The sequence below is a fragment of the Schistosoma haematobium genome, chromosome 4 (assembly GCF_000699445.3).
Source record: "Schistosoma haematobium chromosome 4, whole genome shotgun sequence".
NCBI classification, from domain to species: domain Eukaryota; kingdom Metazoa; phylum Platyhelminthes; class Trematoda; order Strigeidida; family Schistosomatidae; genus Schistosoma; species Schistosoma haematobium.
In genome coordinates, this window is record NC_067199.1 from 5,827,615 (window position 1) to 5,852,649 (window position 25,035).

The window sequence follows — 25,035 nt, forward strand, 5'->3', positions numbered from 1 at the left end:
TGGTGTGTGTGTGTGTGTGCTAACACTCCTTTTAGCAGCATTTACTACTTAAATGGCTACGGATAGCAAGCTGTTTGTGTTTAAGCAGCACTGCTGATGAAACCACACGCAACCATTTTTACCAAACCATTTGAAAGCCAAAGGCGTTAGATTCGTGCAGACGTCGTTGTACCATCTTTCCAACTCGTCGTCTGGACGTCGCCAATTACTTGTTTTGCATTGCTCAGCCATCAAACAGAGGTCTTCAAAAAAACTAGATACAAGAATGCCCTGAGGTAATATAAACTGATGGCCAGAAAAAATGGTGGAAAACTGTAAACTGTTAGTACCAAAAGAGATAATAAATGCAATAGAAACCATGTAAACATGAGTTTCGACAATAAACTACTTCGGAAACATAAACGGTACTCTTAGCAAATGCTTTAACTGAAATAAATTCAATTTAAGTGAAAACAGTTATCTTGACATGTATTAAGTGGTGAAAAATATAAAATTAACGGAACCATAAAAGAATACTACTGGTAATTTTAAATGGTGCGCGTAAATTTCGTTAACCTGTGTAGTGAAATCTTAGGTTTAAATGTATCATCGAATCATTGCTCGATTGAAGATTTTTCCGGTCGATTATCTTTCTGTTCATGCAATTGATAACTCGGCACGTTCCCGGGGTATACAACAGTAGAGTTACGTGAATCCACGCGTATGGATGATGAGCAAGTTGTAAACGACGTTGAATATGAGAGTGAAACAGATAGTGTATCAGTCGGTGAGTGTATTGACTCGAATGAATTTTTCGTGAGTCATATCGAATGGGTACAAAATCAAAGGAAAAAACATTTTGAATTGCCTGAAACTGTCAATGTTATTGAATGTGAGAATCAGTGCAAGGTGTATCTAATCGGAACTGCACATTTCAGTGAGGAAAGTATTGCTGACGTCAAAAAGGTATTAATTTCTTCGATCATTATTTGTTAGGTTATGGAACATGTACATCCTGATATCGTTATGCTGGAACTCTGTGCTAATCGAAGTCATACTTTGACAATGGACGAAGAAAATATCAAAAAGCAACTTAAGGACATTAATATTACGTCCATCATTCGAAAGGTAGGTAATGGTCAATGCCGAAACCAAAAACGTTTGAACATTTTGTAAGTTTTTATGTTACACATAGCTTAATCCGCCACCCGATACTATATATTCAGGCTTGATCTATTTTTCAGATTTCATTGCTTTCAGTCAAGCTGTTATATACATTGCTAACCACTGTATAGCTCGGTCAACCAATAATTATTGGATTAATCCATTCTTATGGTAAATATTTGGTCGTAACTCATAGGCAGACACGGACATTAAGAATAAAGGATATTCATAGGTTACTAATACTCAATCATAGGTTCCTTCAAGGCATCGTCCCCGTATTTCGAAGCCGCCGACCGAGCAATACCTGGGCTAGGGATAGGGTACTGAGTAGAGATGAAAGGTCGATTGGTAAGGTATTAAATCCTTATCGATTAGGATAACTAAACATGTGTTACGAATGCCCAACCATGGCACACCTCGGCAGGTGGTGTTCTCTGGTGAAGAATTAGGTCGAGGAAAGGCTGGTGGCAGCCAAACTGAAATATGACATCAGTTCTTAAAGTCATTAACATTTGGGCTGTGCCATGTTAATAGGTGTAGACTATCCGTTTGTGTTCCTTGCGATTATCTTAACCAATGGTTGAAGACTTTGAATGGAACAGCTCAAAATCGCCTACAATGACGCAGGAGCGTCCACTTTTTCTTTGCCTTATGATCCTAATTCTCGAAATCCCTCATAATCTTTATATTTCATTAACCTACATTTTATTGAATAATATCTATGCCTAATCTTTCCTATTACGACTTATACTGCTACTACTGTGGAATTCGCCTCAACAATTTCATCTCGCCGTGCTAATGGGGTATGGCAACTTGGACCGATGTACATACGTACCAGGTTCTACTTTGTGGCTTACTGAGACAGGCATATCAACATAGAATTTGTCACAGATGTGCCTAGACCCACGTTTCTTTATCACAAGTAACGTATTAGAAACGATAACAAGAAGAATTAAACATCGCGAATATGATTCGGAAAGTCAACGGGAATAGGTGTGCATGAAAGGATACCGGTATTCCCAATCAGTGATCAGGACCAGTTAGTTTGAATTTACCAACCTGTATCAGACCCACAGTAAATGTCTCTCTTTGGCTAAATAATCATTGAGAAAGAATTTAATCGCTGAGATCAGTGCTCTCGGTTGTATCTACCACAACTTCTATGCAACTCAGTAGTCATAGTGTCCACTACATCGTATGTTATCTGTCTAAAACCACACGTCACAGAAAGCAAACATGGAAATTCGAATGTGAAACCCAATTGTTAACAGTTGAGTAGTTAAATCGTCAGACTTCTGCCCCTTCAGATAAGCATTGTTCTTATTGATTTCGCGTTACTAGCAAATAAAGAATGAAGAGGTTAACCTTGTGTATACCAAATCTTCGTACCCATAAAATTTTGCTGCCTAAAATGAAACCTAGCAACTAACAAAGTAACTTAACAAAACGGATCAAATATTGACCACGAGCCTATAAATGCCTTCAAGATGCTTTACAATAAACTGTACACCTTTTCAAGTTGATAAAAATATCAGAATTAATTCATCGCGACTATAAGACGAAATGTAGGTCTAAATTTGAAAAGTAAGCAATTATTCAATACTTACAGTAACAACTTCAAGTGGCTTAATTTGAAATATCACTCTTTATATTCCCAGTTTTGAATATAGTATCAGTCCGTACCTTTTATTCCCCGAACTTATTCGTCATTTCTGTTTGATTTTCAACCTTTTAACTTCATCATATCGTTTGCATTATTTACTTCAGCGTAAAGCAAGAATACATAATCCGATAAATTCTTGTTAGGTCCTCCGTCTACATTTATGATTTTCTCAGCGTTTCCTACACTGTTGTGACGTTTGTTTATGTATTATTTAAACTTGTTTTATTTTTACCCAGCACGGTGTCAGTTCAGGCGTTTTACACTATCTCTTGCTTCGACTAAGTGGTTATTTAGTTGACACTCTTGGAATGGCACCTGGTGGAGAGTTCAGAGCCGCCGCCAAAGAGGTAAGTTAGACGTGTAGGCTTGTGACAAATTATTGTCATACATTAAACTCCCTACCTCTTAGTATTTAACATTGACATGCTTCAGTAAAATGTTTGTTACTGTGAAGTTGTCTGTCTAGTAATAATCAATCATTCTAATGTGTTTATTTATACTGACTTTTTGTCATGATACACGTTTAGTGATATTTATTTACTAGGAAATATTTTTTGTGTTTTATGCGATACTTTTTGTACATTTGTTTGGATGTACCGTATAGGCGATGAAGCAGCCTCACTGTCACGTTGTTCTAGGAGACCGTCCTGTAAACATTACACTTTATAGAGCTTTGGAGGCGTTGGGTCCGTGGACTAAGCTCAAGTTTTTTGTTGCTCTTCTATTCAGTTTCCAACCCATTACGTAAGTAACTGCTTATAAATTTACTGTGCTGTATAATTTTGTCAGTGAGTAACTTCAACACTGAGTTTTTGTTTGGATACTGAAGTTAGTTTACATATCATAAGTTACTGTACTTTCTCTCGTTAGGTGTAGTTGCTCTGTAAGCAGTGTTTTCCAAACTTTTGTTTCCTATTCTAGTCACTGAACACAAACGTTTCTATTAAAATGTAACGGTTCCCCAAGTTTCTAGCCATTCTAGCACTCCACTGATAGGGTCAATGACTTGTAGCTCAGTTAGTCAGAACCATCCGGTTCATTTGAGAAGCATTTTGGTTGCTCTTTTTTTGTTAATTTATTTTTTAGTCTGTTGATTTTTGTTTGTGTGATACATCTAATTTTATTAGTGTTCCACAGCTTTCCATTACAGTAAAATTTCTGATACTGTAATTTCTTTCCCATTAGGAAAGAACAAATTGAGGAGATGAAAAAAACAGATTTTCTGGAAAAACTGTTAGTTTCTATGGCTGGTGAACACCCAGAACTAACAAGGATATTGTTAGATGAACGAGATCAATATCTAGCTCGTTCCATCTGGGAGGCTACCGGAATGGAAGAATATTTAAAAGCACAAGCACTAAGGCCGAATTCTACTTCTGAGATACACAATCCTTCAAATATTGAAGAGTCTGTTGTGCAACACCGTAAAAATATTGATCAGTCTAATGACTATTCACTAGATGGAATTGCTCACAGTTCTGAACGAGATAATTTCCTTAATGATCCCTCTCCTCCGCACCTGAGTTGTTGTTCACACTGGCCACCGACCAGTATATTGCCAAGAGTTGTTGTCGCTGTTGTTGGGATAGGTCATGTAGCTGGAATCCGCAAAGTCTGGTCAACAGTTAACACAATTAAAAAACACGAATTATGCGTGTAAGTGAAAATTGTGTACCCAATATTTAACAGAGTAATGAATGTTCATAAATTTCTTACAATGAAATCACATTGCATTTTTAGTTTTCAACTATTGACTTTTCAATTAAATTGTCCAGCAACCTCATGTTTTATTTCTCACCATCGTTTTCTAAAGTATTTCATAAATATGTCTCAACTTTATACATATGGTTGATGAAGCCTAATTGTGCTCCATTTGCTTGTAGCTGCGCTTAGATAGATGTATTTTTATTATCAAAGCCTACCACTTTTACTAATGTAATTTTCAAAACAGGTTATCACAGCCGATCTTCTTGAAACTGGCGACATTAGACAGCTGTTTTTTTTTAAGTTTAAAGCTTCCAAGATCACATCTAAAACTGATTGTTCCCGCGATAAACACCGCTATTCAAAGACAAAATCAACAGTCTACAGCTTCAATTAGTTTGCAACATAGTTGGGTCACCATTCAATGCAATTGGCGAGCATTTACTCCTCTCCCAACTTGATTTTCTTTGTTTTGCGGCTTGCCACTAAAATAACTCGCATTGCACACCTTTTTTATTGTTGGTTTTTATGCCTGTACATTTCTGAAGAGCCCTTAAAATCTTTCATTAATAACCACAGGAATCAGTTCGACTAATAGTGTATAAGATATCTTCACTAACCATCCTACGCTTACCTGGAGCCTAGGAGAATGAGACTTTTCAGAAGTGAGCATGATTATATCGACCAACTTTTCACCCTTCATTAGTTTACCTACCGAGTAACAATGCAAAAATATTTGGACTGATTTCATCCCCTTCGGGATCTGAATCAAAAACATTACCGCTGGACTGCTGTACGTCATTGTCTAGATTACTCTACATTAACCACCCACTTATCATAGAAGCCCTATTAGCCCTTTTAGTTTGGTATTTGGTGAGATCCCAGTAGAAAACGTATACTGCCTAGCAATACATTACATGTTACCATAAATCTGTGAACCATGCTCTATGAAAGACTTGTAAGCCGCAGGTTTATGACGATAAGTGTCTTTGAATTATTGCTGTTGCATCGTGGAACGACCGAGTAAGCTATGTTGAAGCCAGACGCAGTATACTAAGCAAAGCTGGAAAATCAGTTGATGAAGAGGTGAATCTACATAGACTGAGGTGGTTGAAAAGTGTTAATATCCCGAACCACCACCATATATATCTTGAACTTCAATTGTGGCTAACCTAAGAGTAAGTTGTACGATAGCCAAGGGCGGGCATACTTAAGCGGATGACCAGTGCGTTGGTCTGTCCTATACCGATAGATGAAGACGACCCGTTTGGGTTTGAGTAATAATTGCAACCAGAGGTTGAAAAAGTGTAGTGACGTAGCTCGGAATCGAACGTAGTAATGTAGATGCATCCACTGTTTATTTCCCTTTAAATCTTTGCTCCATATATATATATACGGTACTTCTGAACTGTCAGTTATTCTTTACTTTACATCAACTTACGATTATGAAAGCTTTAAAACATTTTCAAAATTTATCGTCTGTCAGTTCAAGTTGTTTTTAGCGCTATTTATGATGAATTTCGTTTGTTAATGAAAAGTTTTAACATGTATTACGTTCATTTATTCTTTTTTGTAGACTACTTGAACCTCCTCTTTCCTGGCGCATATTTAAGTGGTCGTTGCGAGGAGTTTTGATTTCTTTAGTTGCTGGAGTTGTTTATGGTGTGTGTCGGTGTTCATATATGTTTGGTTCTTTTGTTTATAATCGACTTTTGTAAATAATTGCTTGTAAAGCGTATGCACTAAGCCTGAACTGTGATTTAGTTTTGTTTTACTCTTGTTGCCCTATTAATCCTTTGTATACTCTAAGATCAATATTCTGTTGTATATTTTTCTTTGGACTAGGTTTTTTCGATTCCTTTTAAACACATGTTTTCCATTTTGGCTGATCTGTTAATTATACATGTGTGTTCTAAAATGTACTCTGTTTGTACCACTTTCTTATTGATTCATTATTTAGTTCTCACCTTGTTATTAGAAAGTTAGTCAACGATGGGTGGCTTGTAATAATCATTTGAAGGCAATTAAAAAATCTACTAAACCTAATTAAATATGTTCACTTTGTTCATTCATTTAGTATTTATATGCAGTACGTGTAACTTGGATTTAAAATAAGTTATTCGATAGGGTAAGATTTAGTCAAACGACTCATTTAAAAAAAGACTAGCAAAGTTGGATGGGTGAACCTTAACAAACATCTTAATAAAAATCAAACTGATTGGATTGCTAAATGTGTTGTAGATCCTGAATATATGTCGAATGAATAGTACGTTTTCTCTTTCACGTCTGCCTTTCCTTTAGATAATAATTTTGTCAGGAAGTGTTATTTGGCTTCCTTGATTCCGTAATTTTAAAGATTCAGTAAAAGGGTGGTATTAATAATAGTGGTCTTTGTACTAGTAATTCAGTAAACGCTAAAGAGCGAACTCGTACTGTCAACTTAACCGTCATTTCCTAAACACATTTGGTGATACATATGTTATATTAGTCATGATTCCTAAGGCAAAGTCAACATTGTGACGTACATGTCATGCTTTAGAACTAGTTATGTAATTAGCTTCTCGAATATCATTAGAAGCTGAAGTCACTTAGTATAATTTATCCCTTGAATAGAATTACTGGTAGTTTCGACATACTTGTTATCAAGTGGTAATAGAAATTTATGCAACCTTGGAATCGTTATTATTTAATGAACGAATTACATGGGATATATCATCTCATAAATTCTACTTTCAATGCAATACACCTTGCGGACTATCTGTTTGTGTGGCCAGTAAATTTTCCTAACAAACTTTACGGGATTAATAGCAAGATCATGCTGAGATTATGGTTTGAAAGTACTTTTGGAATGATCTGACGTTAGATCCGAACTATTTTTCCGAAAGCTAAAATCAAATAACAGCAAAATTCAAGTGGACGTGAAGTGTTCGAATTTATCCATATATGACCCTTAATTTGTCCTGTGGACCTCGACATTGATTGGTTACGGTTAACCTGTTACCGCTTACTTTATTTTGGTTGTATCTCGCAAAGAAGTAAACAATGATAGGATTAAGATCGACAAGACCCAATGAACATCGACGTCTACAGGACAGGCTGTGACATATGTGGATAAATTTGTGCTGATGATGTCGTTCAAAAGAACGACGAAAGCTCCACGACCAAATCATCCACTTGAGCTACAAATCATGACATCATAATTTTAGGTTTAAGTGTGTCATCAAATGAACTATACAGAATACGAATCAAGGGAAAATGAATCTAGCCATAATTTAAGCTTGAATATTCATGTCTGCCTGGAATCTGATGAGGAATTATGTAGTCAATGTAGACTTATTTTCACCATCCAATTATTAAAATGTAAACTATCTGGATTTCACCATTCTAAGTAACCCAGTTTGAGAGATCAAAATTAAGTATCAATTTCGAAAGCTATGTATATACATCTATATAGATGTAAATGCTGCACATAGACGACTATTTAAGATATGTTCTAAAACACTGCTCTTAAACCTTATTGTGTGAAACATGACCGTTTGCATTTTCATTCGAACTCATTAGGTCGCTGTTCTGTAGCGACTCACTTTTATCACGAGAACACGATTGGTTTATTGAAAACAATTATTATTATAACCAATTGTACCAGTGACTGTTTTAATGTGCTTTTGTTTAACTGTGCTAAAAAAACATCCATTATTCTCACACTTTGATTGTGACCTCGCGCGAATTCGGTTACGCTCTGTAACCAAGCTTGTATCCTGGCACGATCTCAGTATTCTTTCGATACCACGAGATCGCCAGCAAATATATCTCGAATCGGTCCATTAACTGCCTTCTGATATTTGACTTCCGGGGGATTTTATGGATATCCAGGCACGCGTTCCTTTGTAGCGGTGTTCATATTCAAATCTCGATTCGACACCACGCTGCAGTTTACTGGTAAGAAATTATGACTTTCAACCTTGAAATCTTGTTTTTCGTAATAAATATTAAAATTTAGTGATCAACTGATTATAATGATTAGGATTATTCGAGTTGTTGTACTGACGAGGAATTTTCGAAATAGTACAATTTACTATAATTGGAACTAGATGAACACAAATGAGCGTATTATGATTGGAATTCGTAATCAGTGGGCAATCAGTTACAAGAAAATCAATAGTTCATACAAATACCACAGTGATCTAGATCCTTAAGATGATGATCTTATGTGCAGTACATCAATAATAAAATACATTGCTGGAGACTCAATAAGTGCTGACAAGTGATAATCCCAACTACTTGGCCTTAATCTTTCGTTTTGATTCATCTGGTGTATACGGTGCATCAAATGAGTTTTACGAATCTGTAATCTTTTATTTCAGTTCTTTATTTGCTTGGATGAGCCTGGGTTTTAATTATTAACAACATCAACCTCGATAAAGTAGATGATCTTATGTTAATTTTACTGGAGTTTGGTAAGGTTACTGCTCTTGGGATAGACAAAGTGTCCATCAAATCTTAGCAGGACTCCCAGCTGAACTCCAAAAACAAAAGATTTCTGAGAATTTTGTACACACTTGAGCAAGTGACAAAACTGAGACGACCATATAAGGGCAAAGCATTTTGAGATAAGACACTCAGGATCTTTTCAAGTAATCTTGTAGGGCTTACCGCTACACATGAAGGGAATGTAATCTGGTTGAGTTATAGATTCTTTGTTATTAAAAGCCCCACGACAAGCGAAAAACCTTAAAGAGGTCGTTAAGCTTCAAATACGGTGATCCGCATGTATAAGTATGGGTGAATCACATGACTGTCATCCAGCATTTATGAGTGAGCCTTATGTATCAGTGGCCCAACGATTTCCTAATCAACATTAGCTTTCAGTGAAACTGTTTTGAAGTTAAATCAAACTCCACGCAAAAAGAATGAAGTGCAGCCAACGTCGTCAGATCCTATTCTATACTTAAACGAGCCTAATACATTCTACTCTAAAAGTTTGTAGCGTGTCCCAAACTTTGGGATCACCAATTGTAGCGTGGCGTCGAGTTGAGATTAACTATGAACACCGCTACCAAGAAACACGTGCCAAATAGATCAGAAGGCGTAAGAAGCTCGTTCCAAATGACTCCATAAAATCCCCGAGAAGCCAAATACCAGAAGGCAATTAATGGACCAAGTCGAGTTATATTTGCTGGCGATCTCGTGGCATCGAAAGGATACCGAGATCGTGCCAGGATACAACCTTGGTTACAGAAGGTAACCGAATTCGCGCGAAGTTACAATCGAAGTGTAAGTATAAGAATGGAAGCACAAAATAGCTGTCATTAGCACAATCAAACAAAAGCACATTGAAACGAGCACTGGTACAGTTGGTTATAATAATAATTGTTTTTATTAAACCAGTCGTGTTCTCGTGATAAATGTGAGTCACTACAAGTTCATCCAAAGTGGTTTTGGACCGTTATAATAAGGCTTAATGAAAGAAAAGCGTGTTTTACAGAGTTTTAATTCCAAGTTCCATTACGAAAAAGTTATAGCATAAAGTAATAATTTTTTGCATTTCATTTCATGCATATTAGTTACATCTAACGTGTCAAGGTCCTCATTTTCGTATGTTGTAAATTTCTTTGACTTACTAAATGAGTTGTTTTTATTAAATCATCACTCCTGACATTTTTGACAGTTAAAAAAGCGACATATTGTGATTTAGTTTTTGCTCTACTGGTTAATACTCCAAACCATTTATCTTGTAAAAAATAACATATAAAATAGCTATATTACACAACTATAAATACTTGTGTTATTCATACGTTGAACGGCCAATCACCGGTTAATGCTATTCATCTCGTTGCTTTTTTTAGGACACTTTGATGCACGATTCTTTTTCTAATTATAATAATTGCAGTTATTTCGATCCTTGGATAACCCGTAGTTCAATCTTTCCTTTACGCGTGTTGAGAATACATCTCCAGAATCATGGTCTACTTCTATATCAGTACTGCTCTAATAATAGACCCAATCCTAAAATTGTAAATTTCCTATGATTTAAGTGCTTGGAAGTCACACCAATGTCTACCCTGATTCATTGCGTTGTAACAATCATCAGTACATCATGAAGAACACAGTTAGGCTCGAGATAGAACAATACATTTAATATGAATTAAAATAATGTTACATGAGTAAGACCACGCCATCAAGGCCGAACCATGCCATCCGATCAATTCGAACTATTTCAATTCATTCTTCCCACCTTATCCGTCGTTGGGTTTTTCTCCGCGTTAAATGTTCAGTGCCTATTGTCCCAGTTGTTTCGTGTTTAGCTTTGAGGATTGTACGACTAGTGACCCATGCCACTACATACCTACCAGTCAAAAAATAATTTAAAGCAGTCATAACAATCATATTAACCTATGTTTGGTTGGGCACAAGAATGGCTAAGGGCATATACAAATCACCGAATGTACTCAGGTTCGTGAATCTATCACTTATCCTGACTAAACGCGTTATCTACAGTTTCGTCCCATGTCTGCGCAACTTCAAGTCGACGAACACCGTATATGAGTGAGATTTTTGTGTGCAAACGTATTGCCTCCACATAAACTGAAACCACCATTCTCCTAAGTCCTCGTTCACATACAAACCAGCACGCTTCAAAAAAAGGGAAGTGATTTCGTTATTCGTGGGGAATTAACCTTCATTTTGTGTGCTTACTATATGAAAAATAAACTTGGTCTACTTTAACTTCAATTGTCTCATTTAACTTTTGAAAGTTTCCTTAAATCCATTTTGTGACACTTCTTTCCAGTTGATTCTCGTGAAAGATGCCACAGGTATTCGGAGTTTGACAACGCCTTAACCAGTAGCACCTATATGAGGCGTACCCACCAAGTGAAATCAAAAGACAGAAGCGAGGAGATTCGAAGATATATTTGATAGGCTATCAATATATCGAGGATCGTCTGGTCTAATCTGGCTAGCGACTGCAGGGGTTGTTTAGCACGGCGTTCCCACTTGTGATCTGGAGCGGATGCATGACCTAGCGCCTTCGTCTAGGTGAGTCCATTAAAACTAATGTTGTCAGCATCCAATGTCGAAAACTTACAGAGCTATTTATTTTGGGGAGTTATTTACCTCAACAGATCATTCCCCCCTAGTGGGGTATTGATGACACTAACACGTGACCAGTAAGAAGTTTAAACCCAACGAGTTCGTCGTCGGTAAACACTCTTCTGTCAGCTTGCTAGGTTTAGCAGCGTCTGGTCGTCTTCCCATACTATAAGGGACCATGAAGGACTTTATGATGTGTTTTTGTTTTGTTTTTTGAAATAAAAATAAAAATATGTAAGCATATTAAAGTTGTTTTTTAAAAATTATATATAGTACAATGGAAAATCGAGACGATATAAAATGTTAACTCGTATCTTATGTAAAGTAATGGTTCAAATGTTCTGGAAATCTCGCTCTTCTTCAAGAACGCGTTGTCTATTTCCTGATACTGCCGAGGTATCATCGTGTGTGTTGGCTGTCGGTTGAGGTATTATCAATGCGGGGATCGTGTCGTGTGATTGTACTGAAAGAAAATCGACATGAATAGGAGTTCCTTCTAAATACGCTGCCTTGAGGCGATCGATGCTGATGCCATCGTTGGTTCTGTTTTTGTCGACCATATAGTACTTAGGTTCGCGTTGAAGACCTTTGAAAGGTCCTTCGTATGCCGATTCGAGAGGTCGTCGATGTGGGTCTCGACGAACAAAGACGTGTGTACTATATTGTAATTCAGGTTGAACGAAAACATCAGTTGATTGCAGTTGAGTGGAAACAGGTTTAACTGAACGCATTGCATTTTAAAGCCTGTTCATGTAGAAGGTTAGATCCATGTTCATTGAAGAAGATGAAGGATCCACGAATTGCGAGTGGAAGAACATCAGTCCACTGAGAAATGTTTTCAGCTGATCGTGAAGCATTAGGCTGTAGGTGAAAGCGTTCTGCTAACCCATTTGCTCGTGGATGGTAGGCGGTCGTTCTGAATTGAGTGATCCCTAATAGTGCGCTTAGACAACGGAAAAGTTCAGATTCGAACTGGCGTCCACGATCTGTAGTCATGGTTGAAGGACAGCCGGAGTTTACTACCCACCGTTCAACGAAGGCGCAGGCCACCGTTTGAGCAGTGGTGTCCTTGACAGGTACTGCTTCTGCCCATCGAGTGAAACCGTCTACTAAGGTTAAGAGATAAGAGTATCCATTTGAATCTGGTAAAGGTCCCACCAAATCCAAATGAACATGGTCGAAACGAGCGTCCGCAGTTTTGAATGAGCCTAATGGACATTTGTTGTGTCTAATAAACTTAAATTTCTGGCAGATCACGCTGGAGCGTGCCTACTCCCTCACGTCTTTACTCATACCAGGCCAGCAAAACCGTTTTGCTATAAGCTTGATGGTTGCACGAACACCTGGATGAGAACGTTTGTGCAACGTATTGAAGATGTCGTGTCGATAATGTTTCGGCACGATTGGGCGATCCCTACCAGTAGATGTCACAAAGTGAGGCTCCCTTACCCGTTCCCATCTGTTTGATGCGCAGTTTGAGGGTTGTAGACGATAACCCGTGCTGAAGATCAATTTCTTCTTTTTGAAGCTGGGCGAGTTTAAGAGGGTCGATTCCTTGGAAACCGTTCAAGGTAGTTATTCGAGACAAGGCGTCTGCGACCATATTGCTTGCTCCAGAAATGTGTTGAATGTCCTAAGTAAACTGCGAAATGTAGTCCAGTTGTTGAGACCCACGTGGTGAGTACTTGTCTGAAGAGGAGCTGAAAGAGAATGTAAGAGGTTTATGGTCAATAAAAAGGATGAATTTGTAGAATTATGGTCTACTATGATATTAGTACTGTTATAATAATATACCTAATCCTAAATTTGTGGATTTGTCATGATATAACTGCCTAATCTATAAGATCTTACGTGGAAGTCACACCATCGACTACACCAACTCACTGTATCGTATCAATTACCAATACTCGATGTAGAACAAGGTTAGGCTAGAGAAAGAACAATGTATTTAATATGAACAAAAGATATAAGGTAACATTCAGCAGAGACCACGCCTGCATGGCCGAGTCATGCCATTCGATCAACTCCAGTCATTCAATCCCTTGTTCGCGCCTTCTCCATCGTTAGGTATTTCTCCGCGTTAAATATTGAATATCTATGCCCCGAGCAATCTCATATTCAGCTTTGTGGATTGTGTGGTTATTGTCCAATGCCACTAGACTACTCTCCCACCAGAATCAACATGATGTTGGTTCGATACCAAATTGGATGGGATCGTCGTGCGCCGGAGGTTACCAAGGATAATAAGAATCCTCCGGTATGTGATGATAAGCTGAAAGATAAATCAAAAAGAAGGCGGCAGCATCTGGTCGGGAAATACATGTAATAATTTTTAAAAAAATCTGCCTTCATGCTTGACACGCTTAAAATGACAATTTGGGTGAAGATTATTTGAGCTATAAAAAATGGGATTACAGTAATAATAATAAAACAATGCGTGTTAATAGCCGTTGGTTAATAACTCGACGTATAGGTAGTAAGTATTTTGTGTTTAGAAATATTAAAGTAATGAATATTGTAGAAATGTTAATATTGGTATTAGTTTTGGTTTAAATTATGAAACCAATTTACAATTATGCCGGTAACCTATCCATATGTGATTTCTAATTGCATCTGTACTAGTAGGCTAACTGAAAGAACAAAAGTATACCGTGAAGAATAATTCCAACTAGTGTTCCAGTTAGTTTGATATGGTTTATTTAGTTACGGGGAGGTTTTTTCAACTTCATTTTTACTTGACCGTGATAGAATTTAGCAATACTACTAATACTCATGAATGGTTATCAAGACAAAATGTAAATATGTGAGTGATAATTATGTGAATTTTGGACAGATAGCTAGAAACAAATCGTTAAACATGAGTGTATTCGTAAGAGACATGCTCTAGACTCAATGTTATGGTCCGCGGCAGACTTTATTTATATTTATACTTGCCGGCTGACTGGGCACACAAGTTAGTTGCAAGTATGCAGTTTATCATAAGGCGGAATACGATTTAATTGAGATATAGTGGTTATAAGTTATTGAAATCAGTTAAGCCTATGTGTCATATTACTAAGTGATGTGGTGCTGCAAGATTTATTTGGCTAAATAAATTTTTACAAGATGATTAATAGTGAGTGATGCTCATGTGATTATCAGGGAGAACATAGGCTGCAACCAAGGGGAGTACACTCCCAACTCATGTCTATGATAATGGCTTGAACCTTAGTCAGTGTTGGGATAAATTCGACATTGATGTTTCCAGTTTGCAGGAGATTTGCTCGACTGCTTATACTGATTATTTGCATGGATGATTATGTCGCCAAACCATCAATTAGACTGACAAGGTTTTGAGATATTTACTGAATGAGCAACTGACAGAGAAACATACTGTAATCATCTGTAGTGAATGAAGATATCGAGAAAAAACTTTAATGATAATTATAAGTCAATTTGCTGACCGATTTTGTTAATAGTTTCACTAATTTTATCAATCATATTGCGTGATTGTCAAGTCACGACAATGCTTTATGACGATATCCTGAAATTATTACGTTTAACTAGTTATGGTGTTGATTGAAGATTAGTCAGTGGAAAAATAGGTATTGTTGCTTTAGGTGATTCGAAATTATCAGAAATTTGTAACGGTAAAGAATCTGAGACGCCTATTTATATTATAAATTTCAATTAAGGAATATTCGTTTAGTGTTAATTCTAGTGGGCTACGTAGTTTTGATTTTAAACGTTTGTTTAGCTAACAACTACCTGAGAATTTAAATATTTCACTAGTCTAGGTGATAGCCCCTAAATTTTTAATCTTATTATCTAAACTATGTTCGCATTTTAGGCTGCTAGTATGATAAACCAATCCATAAACTAAATACGATTAGCAACAACGACTATGATGGGTTTATTGATAAATGTTAAAGGCGATTCAGATGATTTCTAAATTTGGAAGACATGAAGATATAGTGCAACGTATATACGGGCCAGGTTAACATGCGGGTTGTTGACGTATATGATAATTTAAAAATATTGAACATCACCAGAAAAATAATTTTAAAGTTAAGACTGCTTGTGAAACTTCAGGCAGGAATATGACGCGTTATAAACATTCCATAAGAAGTGACTGCATTTAGCCTAGGGACACTTACAAATATGTGGCGAAAGCAACTGGAAAATATATACACGTTAAGTACAAAAAATCATTAAGTAAAATAGTTGAACTCGCCCGGATTATCTTTGACATTTAGATTATTCAAGGGACGACATATGTAACGCCATTCGTGAGTAGTAATGATCCAACAGCATCCAGAATAAAATATGAAGTATGGCAATTAATTCCAAGGTGCTTGATGCTGTTGACGTTTTTGCCACTCGCTCTGATCAGAACAACTGAATGAATCCAGATAATTGTGTGGTTGCCATTGAAGGAGCCATCTAAAATGACCTTGTGATTTCAGAAAACTTCATTTTTACTTGCCACTACAAATTCGTGGCCTACGATATATTGTCGAAAATGCCGTACAACACAATACATAGCTAGGAGTTCCCTACCGAATGTGCTGTACCTCGATTCGGTGTCTGGCTGTTGTGAACGGGAAAATAAGAAGCTCAGACAACTACGAAGGCTATTTTCTTGGGACGTTATTTCATTTCATTCAAACCTTGTAAAACACTTATATTTATTTTTGTCCCTATTTTATTCTACATAACATTAGCTTTCGTTCTATGTAACATTCACTGCCATACCCTTTTTTGTTCCGAAAATATTGTAATTTAAACGTAATATTTTGCACCTTATTTTCTACCCTAATTCCTAGTTTCGGGCATAATTGTATTTTTCCAAGTTATCGTACGTTGTGGTCAGGATATTCACTTATTTATTCATGTAGATTTTTGCACTAATCCGAATTCAGAGAATTCAGAATTCAGTGTTCCAACTGTCTTGTCCTCTGTCACTTGCGTGCTCGCCAACCAATCAGGTTCTAGAATAGTTCTCTCTCTACCCCATCGCGAACTCACGCGTACTAGACTCAAGGTTAAGCCACTCAGCCCATCGCGTCAAGGTCATAATCTAGACAAGACAGATCAAGGTCAAGTCATAACAAAGTATCGACGGGGTAAAAGCGATTCAAGGTCATAACACTAGCAACCGTCTAGAGAAAAAATGCCAAAGATTGCGAGGAGTGGTTAACCCATTGTTGTAAGACTCCTCCAATTGCTGAGTCGGATGCGTCTACTGCTATGCTAATGGGTGCTTTAGTGTTCTGATGAGCAAGCATTGTTGCCTGAGCGATAAGTTCCCTAACTGTGGAGAATGCTTTACGCGCGGTGTCGTCCAAATTGATGGATTTCTCATTTCCACGAAGTTGGTCGGTGAGAGGTTTCATGAGTAGCGCGCATTTAAGTATGAATCGTCTATTGAAACTTACGAAGCTGTTGAACGTTCCTAATTGCTTGATCGTGGTCGGTTCTGGGTAATCCAGAATGGCCGCCACTTTGGTTCTAAGGGATCGAATGCCGTGTGCACCTATAGTGTGTCCTAGGAGGTCTAATGAGTCAGTTCCGACTTGGCATTTCTGAATGTTTACAGCAATGCCATGCTTTTGTAGTCGATCAAAAACAAGATCCAGATGTTTGAGATGCGATTCTCTGTCCGGACTTGCCATTAGACGGTTATCAACATACGTACGTACGAAGTTGAGACCTCGAAAAACGTCGTCTATAAACCTTTGGAATGGTTTGTGCAGCGTTTCTTAGACTGGAGGGCATTCGCAAAAATTCGTAAAGTCCGAAAGGAGTTATGATGGCCGTTTTTGGAATGTCGTCAGTAGCCATGGGAATTTGGTTATAAGCTTTAACCAAGTCGATTTTCGAAAAGACAGTTGTACCTTTCAAGTTAGCTGTCAAATCATGAAAGTGAGGCAAAGGGTAACGATGGGGAATGGTGTTTGCATTCAATCGACGATGGGCACTGGTTGGATGCCAATCGTTGCTGTCCTTTTTAGGGACCATGTGCAACGGAGATGCCCACGGGCTGTTTGACGGTCATATGATACTTAAGTCTACCATGTGGTCGAACTCGTTTTTCTCCAACCTTAGCTTTTCGGGGGCTAGTGGGCGTGCTTTAGAGAATACAGGTGGTCCTGTAGTCGTGATGCGATGCGTAACGTTGCTGGTTACACACGGCAATTTCGGTTGCGTTTGGTATATCACGGAATACTTTTCAAGCGGTGGTTGGTAGAATGGGTCTATCGTGTGTTTAATTGTGACTAGAGATAATCTGCAACCGAAAAAAGAAGTCACGCAAACAGATGAAATAGTATTTCCGTCTACTAGTTTCCATTAGCGTGTACCGATGAGTAGATTATGGTGTTGTAGGAGGTCTATACCAATGATTGGTATGGAAACATCTGCAACAACGAAGATCCAGTGTATGGGTTTGCGTAAACCCACGTTAAGGTAAACGTACCTTTTGCCATACGTAGCGATAAGCTTTCCTTTAAGTTTAAAACTGATTCACGAAGCCGTTCGTTGGAATTCGAAGGAAAAACGCTGACGTCTGACCCAGTATCGACGAGGTAGCGAACTCTCGTTGTCACGTCTACGACGTATAACAGACGGCTATGTTCATCGACTACGGTTGCCGTTAACGCGCGCCGGCTTGGAAGTTTCCGGAGTTGTTTTGTGTGTCGGTCGGTTTGGAGTTGAGAAAATTGCAGGGTTTTCTGCAATTTCCGGAAGACTTTCCATACTGATTACGATACCAGCACCAATCATGGTTATCAGTCCCTCGTGTTCTAGAGACAGATTGCATACGTGAAGTGCTTCGTCGCGGGGTGTGTGATCGCTTACGGTCGTTACGAAACTTAAGATAACGTGTAATTGTATGACATAACTCCATAATGCCATTCTGGGTCGTTTGGAGGTTTTCGTTGACTGAAAACACCTCGGCATTAGAAGGTTTCGTGATTTCTAAAATGCGGCCGGCAGATGCAGCCAGCTCGTCTAAAGCGTTGTTTTGAGACAAGACCAGCACAGCTTGCACTTGTTGAAGAAGTTTGGGTAAGAGAAAAGTTGTTTGAATAGGCCGTCATCGAAGGTTCTTTGGCCGATAACCTCTTTCATTCTTTGCAACATGTCTGTCGCAAAATCTTGTTGCGGGTCGTTGTTATAGAAGAGTCGGTCTTACCTTTGTCGATCAGTTAGGCCCCCGCGTTTAAGGATAGATCGTTTAAGTGTTTCGTAGGGTTCCGAACACCATTGGTAAACATGCTAGGTGTTGCGTACCTGTTGAAGTCGCGCGGTAGTGCCTTGACTACTGCGAGGAATTGTGCACGTGTTTCGTTCACGCCGTGCTCGTAGAAGTCGACTTCTGCGTAGCAGAACCAGGCTTCAATGTTGTCTTGCCAGAAAGGCATCAGTTTGAACGAAGGTGGGGACATAGTCTTTAACTTAAGCACCTTGGGTTTCTGTTCCGTCACAGTACGATATCAAGCACAAGAATGAGTGAAAAAAATGTATCAAAAACACGAGGAAAAATATCACAGTATAAATAAATTAATACAAGAAACTAATATACGGAATTCCAAAAAGGTACAGACTCACAGTTTACAATTTGATGTACCAGATCACGTCGGGCTCACAAATGAAAGATGCCATAGTTATTCGAGGTTTGACAACGCTTTAACCTTCTAATATGAAGTGTACTCACCAAGTGAGATCAAAAGACAGAAGCGAGGAGATTCGAAGATATATTTGATAGGCTATCAATATATCGAGGATCGTCTGATGTAATCTGGCTAGCGATTGAAGGAATTGTTGAGCACGGTGTTTCCACTCGTGATCGGCACGGGAAAAATGGTAGACTCCTCCAAATCTGCCCGCCGCTTCGTTTCAACGACCTCGAACGACCCGACTGGAGGCAGTCATTCTGTAGAATCCAAAACACGGTTTCGATAGATGAATAGCCGTCCAGGTACGCTAGACACGCTCCCTTGCCCGTCGAAATCAAAACAAGTAATCGGGTAAATAGCGGTTCTAAACAATTATTACCACCCGGCTATTCAACCAACAATTGATCAATCAATAAAATCAGTCGCAACAAATGAACGTTATCCTATCCTGACTGGATAGAACACACACACACAAAAGGAGGAGCAAATCAATATGGCTGCCGCCAAGGACAAGTGTCAAGTAAAACAACACAGATGCAGTTCGGGAAGAAACACAAACTTAGTGAATGCGTAAGATAAGCAAAAAGCATAATAAAAAAATACAAGTATTAACAATTCAAATGTAATCAGAAGACAACAATGTACAACTAAGGTGATCAATAGGAACAAAGTACAAGTATATACATGGAGGGATTTTCACCAACACACAAAACATTCAAAATGGATCTTACACATTCTGTATTTCAGTTGCCATTGGTGTGTTGGGTCGTATGAGTAATAAGTTTTTTCATATTTAAGTCAACTTTTGCTGCATGAAATAGCACAAAATAACTCCCAAGAGCATTAATTTAGCACTCTCTGTTTTGTAGTGTGAACGTTAGCTCTGTTGTTGCTTCGTAACTTGATCTGTGATCCTAACTGCTGTAGTAAACGTCAACACCTTTATGTAATTTGTTGATTAGGCCCAGAAAACAACGTAAGAAAGGCAAGATGACCTTAAAAGTTATAGATATGCAAAGTTTTTTGTGAATTGCTGTTAAACAAAAAAGTTAATGCACAATGTCAACTCAACGGTAAGTCCTAAATATTTGTTGTACTTCTTTCAGTCAGTATTTTTTTAAAGGAATAGCTTTTTGTAATAATTAATGCGTGCTGTCTGTTGTGCTTCATGCTCAAGTGAAATTTCAGTGGACGTAAGCGAGGCGTTTCAACGTATTATACTGAACAAGCGATTCGGAAGCTGGATTGAATTTGATAGTGCGATAAAGGATTTCCATAAAGTATGCAAGAATAATTCTGTTTTCTCAGATTACCCATACTCACTATGTTCACACAGAAAGTAAATTGTTGAAGGATATGAGGTTTAAATACTTATTTGTGGTGTTTCATTGCACGTTTGGTCGTAAACGTAAATCCGAAGGTCAGTCAGTGAATAAAAAACTGTGAGGACTTTAACTAATGTGTGACATTTAAGGTCTAAGTTTCTAAACTGCCAATCTAGGTTTCTTATAAGATTGGAAGGTCAAGAATACGTCATAAAATCTTACAATATGTCTCAAAACCATCCGTGTAGTAGTTCATGGATGGTTTGTTATCCGTGGAGTAGAAGATTGTCGTCCGAAGAAGAAGAAAACTTGAAGCCAGTAATATTGCACTCTCAGTCAACAGATGAAGTTAAAGAACGTATTAAGGAGAGAACTAGTAAGCAGGTTACCGCGGCTGATGTCAAAACTATGAAAGCTAAACTCTATACTGGTAAGTTTATAGAAATATATTTCAGGTTGTACCCGAAAGCAGGTAATGCATATGCTGCGACAAAACGGTGAAGTTATTGAGGATCAATTATGAGAATATGCTTCAGCAGTTGTGACCAGATACGGTTTTACATTCAATATCCCGAAGTCTTGTGTATTGATTCGACTTATAATACCAATAATAAAAAGTGATTGCACTCTTTGTTACACTACACTTTTTAGATATTCCTTATACCAGTTGATCATAACATATAATTTTGGTCTTGGGCGGCCTGTAATGTTTGGTTGGACGAAAAATGAAATGCGCGCAGATGTTACGTGGATTCTAGAAAACTTCAAAGAGGTTATGTGAAATACATCAAAAGCCTAGACCTTTGTTATGGATTGCGCACGAGCTGAAAGCATAGCTGTCTGTATCACACTCGCCAATGCAAACATTATTTTGTGCGCCTTCCACGTATGTCGTGCTTTCCGCGAAAACGTACATCAATCTTCATTAACATGAAGTTGCCTTTAGACACAACAAAATATTGAGAACGTACCTAAGCCGATTGGTAACCGCAGAAACTGTCGGAAGGTATTTTTTTAAAACGTATTTATTCAGGAGATCAATTCACTGTTTCAGGATATTTAACCAAAGAGACAGACAAGGCTCCAAAGAATGTGCAAGCAACAAGTTATTGAGAAATATGGTGAACAATTTGGGAAACACGTTGAGAGAAAAGTCCACAATTTTTACTTAAGAATTATCAACAACTAGACAGCACGTTCACGACAAAAGGTTTTTCGTGGTTTTATTTTTGGCTTCGCTATAAATACAACTTGTAAACTTATTTTTCTACTTTAGTAGTCATGACAAATCAGTAAACTTTTTCCGAATATTGATTTTCGTCTACTTCATACTTTCATGGGGAGATATACCAATAGTTTCATGAATAACTGTGTGTGAGAATTAAGAACTCGTAATTCTGCATTAGTTTCGAAGTCTCGTTAGAAATTAGCTTTATACCATTGTTAATTGTGACGAATCGATGAGTCTCTTAGAACAGCAGTGCGACTTTCAGGTAAAACCCTACAGATAAGGCAACCGCCTGACATGTTTTTCGTTGTCGGAATACGTCTATTGTCAAATTAGTATTAGTACAGAACCAGACAATTTCATCCAGTTAGTTCCCTGATAAGACAGGTTACGTAATCCTTAAAGCACCTTTTCACTCACACTTGGTTGCTAACTTTATCCTCTTAAATTACGTGAACTCTTCAAATTGTATCCAATTACCTTGTTAGTTTTTAATTCAATGATTCATTCATTATCTCTAGAATTATCACACAACTTAATTCTAGGGTTGTGTCGTATCAAGGACTGGGAGCTTCAAATCCTCATCATATAACTGTGAACGCTTCACAGTCTTATGACATTTGTTTATACCAAGTTTATGATTTAAATTAAATGTTAATGGCTCCACAGCTTATATTGCTCATTTTCTAACCCTTCTGGTATTTCACCTAGACATTTGGCATTAACAAAAAAAGGTAAAAACCATTTAAATATTACTCGACAATATGCATTATAACTTTGTTCATAATTTGGTCAGTAACTACGGATTCTGTTTACAGAAACTTATTCGTGAACCCTATAACAGACACATTATAAATCAGTATTAACTACGATATGGCTTTATCACCATGCTCAAAAGAAACACGCATCGTTTTTCTTATGAAGAATTTGTGAATACTTGATGTGGCACTTCTAGTGGTGTTATACACTGTTCCTGTATACGTTCAGAAAGCCGATGGAAAAGACTATCAACGTCAATTGTTACTCACATAATTCTTCTCAGATACGTTATATAATAATATGTCACTTCAGTATAAAACGATGATACTTGTAATGGATATAACTGTTTATGGCTATATATTAGCAAGTTATATAATATTCATAAGTAGTCTAACGCTGATTGTCTTCAACCTACATTTTATAAACAACTACCAACATTCATGTTCATCATCAACATAATCAAGGAGGTGAACAAGATGTAATAGGTTTTAAAGCTTATTTTCCTGAAAACTCAATTTTTGATCTATTTTTTGACTTGAAAAATGGTGAATTTTACTTGCTTGAGTTTGTATTGTTACAAATAACTATATTAGGCTTACCAAAGATTCACTTAGGCGGTGAGCAACAAATACGTCAAACTGCTGATAAACTGGAATGAAAACTATGTAACAAGCACAAACATCACGAAAATTGACGTGTGATGGAAAAAAAGCTGTTGACAGCTGATAAATAACGACACAAAAAATCCACGACAATATTTAACATGTGCGCAAAAACCTCTGGTTTACCCCGGTGCCCGTACCCTCGTGATCTGGAGTGGATGCATGACCGAGCGCTTTCAGCTAGGTTAGTTCACTGAAACTAATGTGATCAGCATCCAATGTCGAAAACTTACAGAGCTATTTATTTTGGAGACCTTTTTACCGCCACACTCACATTAAAGATTATATTGTATATTTTTGTTGATGTTGCCATGCTCTTCTAATCCTTTCACAGTGGTTGGCTATACTTATAAATGTGGACAGCCACGTTGTTTTTCCCTGTGGAGGATAGAATGCAATATGATGAGTGCAAAAAGCAGTTGCACAAGATGTATACGCGTTTGGGTCTCACCACATGCAAATGGTATTAGAATCATGACTTCCATTAGCTTCGTATGTTTTGCTGTTTAAGCGAAACATTACCGCTCCAGGAAACTATGGACCTTCTAGCTATGGCTTGAAAAAACGTTGATGGTGACTGTGCTGGTTACACGAGTACTGACAGCGAAGGCCCTGTCAGTTTAGTATGTGCCGTTACGGGACGAGCGAAATACCCGATCGCAAATCATGGGAAAGGAAAATCTTCTTCGGAACGAACAAAAGGTGAAATGCAACTAGATATTAGCACGTGCTTGGTTGTTAAGTCTTTGGTAGACTCACATTCCGCGTCGCGTAATACACCGCCAAAGTCCACAAAATTTGGAGACCTATACATAGTATAAGATGGTTGTTAGAGGTGGTCAACAGGAAACCCTTAACCTCGGCACTCGTCAGCAAGGTGTACCTGTAATCTTGCGGAAAATGGTGCTCCCTGATGGATTCGATCCCGTGTCATTCAGCTCCCCAGTCAAAGGTGTTGCCACTGAGCTATCCGGGCCGCGACAGAAGGTGGGTCGTGGCCACTGCAACTCGGTCGATAGCATTCGCTTCACACTAAGAAGGGTGACACGTGATCGAATCCGTCAGGGAGCGCTGGTTCCCTCAACATTACAGGTACAGCTTGCGGATGAGTGCCAAGTAGCACGAAACCCGGGCTCAGGGTATCCCGTTGACTACCTCCAACCACCATCTTATCTCAACATAGTACACGCAACGTTGAGTCACCTACACTGGTGACCACAAAGCAACTTGGTCGATAGCATTTGATCTGTACTAAGAAGGACTTGACACACATGATATTGATCACCTACAAGTGATCAATCAGTTGTGATCTATACATAGTATGCCAGACAGAACAGTATTACAGGATGATCTCAACTCATCGGTGGCGTGGGTGGACGGATGGTCACTAGAAATGAATTCCAATAAGTGTTGTGATGCAATTAAATGACCATGATGATTCGTATCACTACAAGATACGTGGATTTATGTCACCCAAATTAATGGACTATATAGATTTAGGAGTCATAATAAGCAGTGATCTCAAAACTACGAGCAACTGTAAGGCTGTTGCTGCCAAAGGGTTTAGAGCATTATAGGCTATTCTTATATCTTTTCAGTACTTGGACGGAATGTATAGATTATTATACCCGACTTTCGTGAAACCAAATTTGGAATACAGGATTCAAGCAGCGAGTTTTTATTCCAGGTATGAGGCAGACGTGCTCGAACGAGTCCAGCGAAGAGGGACTAAGATGGTTAAAGGTCACACTGGCCTATCATATAAAGACAGATTGAGACACCTCAGCCAGTTTACGTC

At 38.0% G+C, this 25,035-nt stretch overlaps 1 protein-coding gene across 2 annotated transcripts; it reads left to right on the forward strand.

Annotated features, from left to right (window-relative positions):
• Window positions 1-508: 508 nt before the first annotated feature.
• Window positions 509-7,475, forward strand: MS3_00007259 (uncharacterized protein). Of its 2 annotated transcripts, XM_035730999.2 has the most exons (7): window positions 509-534; window positions 564-945; window positions 976-1,107; window positions 3,043-3,153; window positions 3,411-3,550; window positions 3,992-4,462; window positions 6,087-7,475. In XM_035730999.2, the coding sequence occupies exons 2-7, from the start codon at window positions 703-705 to the stop codon at window positions 6,226-6,228; spliced, it is 1,239 nt and encodes a 412-aa protein (XP_035588722.1). In that variant the 5' UTR covers window positions 509-534; window positions 564-702; the 3' UTR covers window positions 6,229-7,475. The 2 variants fall into 2 exon arrangements, with proteins under 2 accessions (XP_035588722.1, XP_051066042.1); XM_051215520.1 differs by having other exon boundaries at window positions 509-945; window positions 976-7,475.
• Window positions 7,476-25,035: the final 17,560 nt, after the last annotated feature.